At 37.7% G+C, this 7,685-nt stretch overlaps 1 protein-coding gene across 1 annotated transcript in view; it reads right to left on the bottom strand.

Annotated features, from left to right (window-relative positions):
• Positions 1-4,726: 4,726 nt before the first annotated feature.
• Positions 4,727-7,685, bottom strand: part of CLRN2 (clarin 2) — a 6,215-nt gene continuing 3,256 nt past the window's right edge. The window contains exons 2-3 of the mRNA XM_009279118.1: positions 5,430-5,609; positions 4,727-4,992 (exon numbers count right to left, since the gene is read on the bottom strand). Coding sequence (XP_009277393.1) covers positions 4,727-4,992; positions 5,430-5,609 — 446 coding nt within the window. The remainder of the gene's footprint in view (positions 4,993-5,429; positions 5,610-7,685) is intronic.

The raw sequence follows: 7,685 nt of genomic DNA, 5'->3' as shown, positions 1-7,685 counted from the left end.
TGGAGGTGGAGGTGGAGGTGGAAGTGCAAGTGGAAGGAAGGAAAGAAGGAAGGAAGGAAGGAAGGGTTTGCAAGCCAGCGCCTGAAGGGCCGTGCGAGGGTGTTTCCTCGCCGACCTGCGTATGAGGCCTTGTATCGCAAGGAATGGGGGCGACTCGGTTTCGCAGTGGATTTTTGCCCTCTTGTGGTATGCTCTAGGTAAGTATTCCTGCGTGCTGCTGAGGATGAAGCAACTTCTCTTGTGGGCTTATCGCAGACTTTAAAAAAACAGTCCTGGTATGCATACAGTATATTTAATTTGCATATTGAAGATTAAAATGTAAATGGTTTATGAAGAAATAATCAAAGCTTTATTGCAAATGCAAAGACAACAAATTTACATTATTTTCCATGTAGGATGGTGGTTTACCTGTATAATATCACCATGTGTGTCTAGTAAGACTTGATTAGGTTCTAAGAGAAAGCAGTAACAATCCCAGAGTGAAATTAAAAAAAAGGGGTAAGTGAAAATAAAAGACTGGTGAGAATGACTGTGGTTATATTTTACCAGGAAACTTCACACCAGAATACTGGGTCATCAGTGTAATGTTAGAAGTAGATTTTATGCTTCTCTAGCAAAAGCACTGTATGGAAAAGAACTGCTTGGAGTTTGCTGACGTTTATTGTATCGTCAGTATGAAGAGCCAGAGTTTCAGTGGCACTGAACGTGCACTGGATTTTAATGTCAGGTGATCCAGAATTTTTTTGGTTTCTTTTCTTTATTTTTTTTTTCATAAACGTGAAATATAGATTATAAGTAATCCGCTTTTATATGTGAGAATCTGACACCTTACGACACTATGTGTAACAATTTGTTTGCTTTTCCATACATCTGTAAGTGAACTTACACTGTTGGATCAGCAGAACATGATGAAGAAGGGTATCTGGGGCTATTCTTCTCTAACAGTGTATTGCAGTTCCCACCTAACCACTTTTTGCATTAAGTGGTACAGACAAAAATAACATGTCTTGTTAAGGACAGTGGCACGCAGAGACAATGACTGAGTGAAATTGCATCCATTTTGATTTATCTTGTAAAATTACATTTTTTAACATTAAATCATAGTATTATTTAAAAAATCAAAGTGGTAATTAGTTTTTAGCTTGATTTATTTTGGAGAGGTTCTTAGATACAATGAATAGTTTCTTAGTTCCTTGAAGAATGGCTCCATAGCTTCTCTACATCCTGCATGGAGCTTCTATATATTCTGCACATACAAATTAAGTGGGTATTTTCAGGGTATATGAAGTTGTCTTTAATTTTATGGAAAGATAGGATTTGACCCATAATCTCTTCAAAGTTCTGGGCAGATATTGCTCATAAATGTTCTCATTTGAGATTTCAAATCTTCCAAAGTAAAAAGTACCCCCAAAGAAGTCTTCATTTCCAAATGTTGAGCATGAGTATGATCAGATACACTGCGTGAAGTATAACTAAAATGAAAATGTGTAAATAAAGTAGATCACACTATACATCAAGTTCCACATTTTTTGAAAGTGTTTTATGATGTACAAAGGAAAGCTGAAAAAGTCTACGTGATAGTTAACCTATTGTTAACCTTAAGGTGTGCTTTGTAATTGTACATCTTAACAATGTGTGATTGCATTTAACCTTTTTTTCCCAGATAAAATTTCCCAGGGCAAATATTCTATGCGTTGTCCCATTGCTGTGTCTTAGCAGTGCTTAAATTGAAACATCCTGTGCAGCTGGAAGGTTGGTTTAGCCTTTATTCTGTTTCGTTCAGTTTAATTCATGCATGGTAATACTTCTGTTCACTCTAAAGTGAACTGAAAATACTATTTTCTCACAAGTCACAAAACAGTCATTGGGTGATAACGTTACTGGTCATTCAACTCATGCAGCTACAACATCCCACAATAATACTTCATACATCTGCTGTGAGAAGTCTTCTTTTGGACCATTAACTGCAGTGTGTTTCATTGTTGAATAGATTCAAAACAAGAAATTAAACAGCTGATGAGCCCAGCTATCCCTCTTTATTTATACAGTGTACTCTAATGGTTCTTTCAGAGCTACTGTGACCTATCTAGGAATCCAGTCCAACAAATCTTTAATCTTGTCCTTACCTAAGTAGTCCCATGGCTCTTACTCAATAACTATTTCTGGGGGGAAGTTTGGGGGGCACTAGCAGTATGAAAAATGTGTTGTAATACATGCGTATTAGTACTACTGAAAAGCATTTCCGAAGCAATCGCTCTATATGGAGGATTTTAAAATCTGCTTCCTTTTCATTTCCTAAAGAGAATTATATTTAGTAAAGGCTCAGTTACGTGTTACAATATAATTCTGTACAACAACTACTTCTAAATAATATGTTCATAGAACAATTACAAATGACAAATATTTCATTTTCTACTTATGTAATTGTACTGCAGTTTAAGGTCTTCTATTTCAGAGCCACTCAGAATTTTCTGGGAGGTGAAGGTGGTGGTACCACAGAGGCCTCTGTGGACAGTTTTCTGGACAGTACTGTGCTGTTACCATCTAAGGCACCTTTATTGCTGCCTCTCCACGTACTGGGTATCGTACCACCTTCCTGGAGTTGTGGCCCAGGGTAGAGACTGAGTAAAAGCACCAGTAGAATTAGAAGAACAGTGAAGTAAGTGGGTGGTATAAATTAGGAATCACTTTTTCTGCCTTATTGGGTCTCCTTTATGCTAAAATTGTAACAGTGCTCTAGACTCATCAAAACTTTCCAGCTGTCTCTTAAATTTTTATGGGACTTTTAGGAAAAAAAAAAAAAAAATTGGCTAACACTGTCTTGAAGAAGACAGATTATTCGGGCCTATTGCAGAAGCACCCTCATAAGTTTCTGCTTCGCTCATAATCCTGCTAAACTTGTAGGGCCAAAACCAGAGATGGTACAGGCTACAGTAACAAACACTGCTCATTACATCTGTAGGATGACTTTGGCTAATAACATTTCCTCTGAAACTAGGCCACTGACTGCCGAATGTCTGCTGGTCTTGCTGCATATGTGCTGAAAAGGACATAAATAATTTTCATTTCTTACCTCACACAGAGCTTGCCCATACGCTGCTGAAGCATTTAGTGAACACAGTGATTTGAGTCTGCTGTGTAAATTAAGAGTACTTTGAATAGAGTTTTACAACAGCAAAACTGATTTTATAAGAATACCAAATGAAAGTAGAATTTACTCCACAAAACATCTGTTTTTCATTGGTCTTTAGATGAAAATGAAGTAAAAAGAGCATGGAAAATTATTTGGGCCAAAGATATTAAACTCATAGGCTTAAGCTGAGTTATAATTCCTTATTTAAATATCTAAATGAGTGGCCTAATCAGCAAACATGTTGAATATCAGCTTATTCTAGCAACTTTCTTTACTGAGTGTTCTGCACACTTCAGTGATAAAACTAGTGATTTGGGTACATAAAATACGGTTTTAGGCACTTCTGAAAATACTTGACCCTTACAATACTATTTTTGTGAAGAGGTCTTTTCAAATAAAAAATAAGGAATTTTTGTATATCCTGACATGTTCTTAAAACACTTTTAATTCCTTTTCTAAAACAGTTACTGTTTTTTTCAAAGAGCTTTTCACAAGAATAGAGTTACACAACCTAGTGGTATGGTGAAGAGTAACTGCAAAATAATTTCTTTAATTTAGATGATAACTTCTTTCATTCATTCCAAGTCATTCTTCAGTTACGTGTAGGTTCTATTGCTAAAAGATTAGTATGTGTTCACTGTAGTAGTCAAATTCTAAAAATGACATGCTTAATGGCATATTCTTTTCTCTGAAACATTCATTACTCGTGACCCAAGAACTGGTTGAATGCCTGTCAAAATTATGGTACTTCCCAACAAAGTAACTTTTCCATCCATTTAACCATTTTTATTAATTTTAATACTGTTTCATCATGCATCACTTTTACTTGATTTCAGATAGACATAAGAATTGACAGAGTTCTGAAGCCAATTAATCTGGCAGATTATTATTTTCCAGGTTATCTAAAAGCACTATTACTTAGATTCTGTTTACTTTACTTCCAGAAGCTGCAATGAAACCTTCACCTTGCAGCTAACGATTTTTTTTCATAGTCTACTAGCATCCCATAAACTTTACTTTTCTCACTTCTTTACTTTGTGGGGTTTGATAATTTCTGTTTTAAAAACATTTCACGCATACTTAGCCTGTACTTCCCCTTAACTTTAGCCTCACAGATGATGAAGTTTCCTTTTTCAATGCAGTATAACATCATCAAACATATCTTATATGGCCCTCTCAACATTTTGCAGATAATTCTGTGAAGGTAATTGGCAAACATCCATTCTTTCTGTTTTGAAATAACCTTATATTATCAAAGATTTGTGATACGCATATTTTCTTTCTAAACAAAGAAAACACTTGGTTTCGATGAAATCGTATTTCACCTTAGTTTTCTAAAATATCTCAAAGTGCCAATTTTCTAAAAACTGCAAACAGCATATATTCACTGCAGATATTGGTCAGTTTTGAGAATAACGATATTTGTAGCATTTGTTTTTCCACTTTCCCACGCATGTTAATTGCTGGTATTGTAGACCGACATCTTTACTCATGTTTATACCAAAATCATCCATCCAAATCAAAAGCTGAAGAGCCAAGAAGCTGTTTCTATCATGACAGTTCACTTGACCAAAGTATTTTTGTGTGGATTTATTAGTACATGATATCTTCTGCTGTAACGTTTGCTTCTTCTGTTTTAGTCTTAATTTTAGGGAAATGAATCCCACTAATGGTTATTAGCAGCAAATTTACTGCATGTGCTGTGGCACTTGCCACACAAAGCCAAAAACAGTCTTCAAACCGTTCTTCTAAGATAATGAACTGAAAGACATTTTCCCGAAAATTGGCAATTCTTTCTGTGTGGTGATGAAGTTTCACAGCAGCCATAAAGCTGGTGACTGCAAGTACTATAAATCCACCTGCAACAAAATGAAAGAAGTATTCACCGTTGTTGTCAAAACAAGGCAGACATCTTGGTTGTGCTTCAGAAGGCTTATTGAATACAACAGTGAGCATTATACAGAGTAGGGATAGACTTAGGCATGGCTTAAACACCTTCAAAATGCTTGGTCTTTGCTGTATGGCCAAAGATCATACCAGTGTTTGTAATAAAGTCTTTTTATCAGTGATAAAAAGCCTAAAGACTGGCATTCATAGCTCCTGTAAAAAGTTGACTAGACACAATAAGCCGAGATGCCACCTGACAGTTCTGTTTTGATAGATGAGAATTCACTGCTAACTTCATTTTATTCACAAGTATTTAAGTCGAGGAGATATTTAGTAAGGGAAGAGAAGGAACTTTTAACATTTTAACATACGAATGTGACTGGTGAAAAATACTGGTAAATGATTTTACCTGCAAGGAAGTTCCAAAGGCATACTCCCGCTGGACCTTTAATAGCCCGGTAAGGAACTTTTATTGCATTAAGAATGCAGAATCCAAAACTGACCAGAGAAAAGAAAATGGCCACGCAGAGGAACATTATAATCATCACGTGCAGGCCTGTATTCAGCTTTTTCACCATGTGTGGGAAAACTGGCAAGAAAAAAAATAATCTATTCAGTGTCTATTTTTTTCTTGACAACAGTAAATATCACACTGTGCTGGTGCTACAAACTTAAATTATACTTAATCAAGACTATTTTTTACACAGGTGAACAATTCAGGTCGTTACACACATCTTAGTTCATGATGCTTTATTTGTCACTATGTCAGACAAACCAGGGATATTCTACTACAGGAATAATCCTCTACACAGGGTCTGTGAATAAGGATTCAGACTTAAGTCCTGTTTTATTTATCTAGTTGTGTTAATGTCTTTATCTCTGCTGCTGCATCGTCTGCTGCATTCTTTACTGTCTCTTTTTCACCTCTGCTCTCCATCCCAAACTCCTTTTTTTGAGCTTACCATTCCTGTTCCGTGCTCTTCATCTCATCCCTTTGAAGTCTGATAGTCCCAGCTTCCTTGTCCAGCCCCTTGCTGCCTAAAATAGTATCACTCCTTTCTGTGTTTATTTTCTCATGTTATTCTTCTTTCTGTCTCTGCCTCTCTTTAATACCGGCTCCAGTGAGATCTACTCTGATTTCATACTTCCTAATCCCACAGGTCTCCACTTTCAGATTCCCTTCTTGGTTTCTCATCTAATGTTTATGCCCCCTTTATGCTCTTCTGGGTATCCGGTAGCATTTTAGTTACATCTGTAAGGAAGCCTGTAAAGTGTTGCAGTCAGGTGGGCTTTAGGTGAAGTGCTCCCATGTTTTGCTATAGGCATGAGCTCTTCCTCAGCAGCTTGTCACTCGCCTGTCTCTAAAGAACGGTAACTCTCTTGTTTTTGTCTTCACAGCCAGAGTTACTCCGTTGGAGGGCCAAACTGGCCAGCAGCAGGGAAGTGTGGAGCGCCTGAGTACTCAATTTATCCTGCAGCCCTTTAGTAACAGAATCAGAAGAAATGTGAGTAGGGAATTGTAGGTGACATGCTGACTAACAGGAAAGAAAGAAGCTGATCGAGAAGAACCCTTCATGTAGCGTAGCACTGCACACTCATACGTGTTTTGAAGAACTAACTGTCTAATTACTGAAAAGTTACTAAAAAGAAGGTACATTATATTATAAACAAATAAATAGGTTGCTTCCTATGCTGCATAACTGAAAAAAAAATCCAAACAAGCCACAGAAAAAGTAGACAGCAATAATTGGTAGATGTCACAGTGAATATCAGGCGTACAATTTGATCATCATGACGTGACAGAATTCTAGTAGATGATGTAGAAAACTTCATACTGTACACATTCCATACAAAAATTCATGATTCAACAGTTCTACCTTTTCAGTAGCTCATTCTGGGGTTGTAGTTGGGTCTGGTACACATGGGAGCTACAGAAGAGACTCCCAACAACAAGAAGGGAAGAGGGAAGTAAATGAGAACTAGAAGTATATAAGGGAAACAGGAAGCCAGAAACTAGCTTGCTTTCTTAACTGGCTGAAGGGCAGGGCTCAAAGCGTTGTAGTGAATGGGGCTACACCGGGCTGGCAACCAGTCACCGGCGGTGTTCCCCAGGGCTCAATTCAAGGGCCAGTTCTGTTCAATACATCTATCAACGATCTGGATGCAGGAGTTGAATGCACCATTAGCAAGTTTGCTGATGATGCCAAACTGGGAGGTGCTGTTGACTCTCTTGAGGGACAAGAGGCCTTGCAGAGGGATCTAGATAGATTGGAGCATTGGACAATCATTAATAGCATGAAATTTAACAAGTCCAAATGCCAGATTCTGCACCTAGTAACGCCGGATCCAGTGACAGGACGCGTGGGAATGGTTCAAAGCTGCATCAGGGGAGGTTCAGACTTGACCCTAGGAAGCATTTTTTTACCGAGAGGGTGGTCAAACACTGGAACAGGTTTTCTAGAGAGGTGGTCAGTGCCCCAAGCCTGTCAATTTTTAAGAGGCATTTGGACAATGTCCTTAACAATATGCTTTAACTTTTGCTCAGCCCTGAATTGGTCGCGCAGTTGGACTATATGACTTGTAGGTCCCTTGCAACTGAAATAGTCTATTCTAAAATAACTGGCAGTGTAACAAGGCACACGGGGAATTTTGCTTTCTTACAAAC

Source organism: Aptenodytes forsteri, unplaced genomic scaffold (genome assembly GCF_000699145.1).
Source record: "Aptenodytes forsteri isolate BGI_AS27 unplaced genomic scaffold, ASM69914v1 Scaffold242, whole genome shotgun sequence".
Lineage (NCBI taxonomy): Eukaryota > Metazoa > Chordata > Aves > Sphenisciformes > Spheniscidae > Aptenodytes > Aptenodytes forsteri.
The sequence above is the reverse complement of the archived record's forward strand: the minus strand, read 5'-3'. Positions and strand labels throughout refer to the sequence as shown.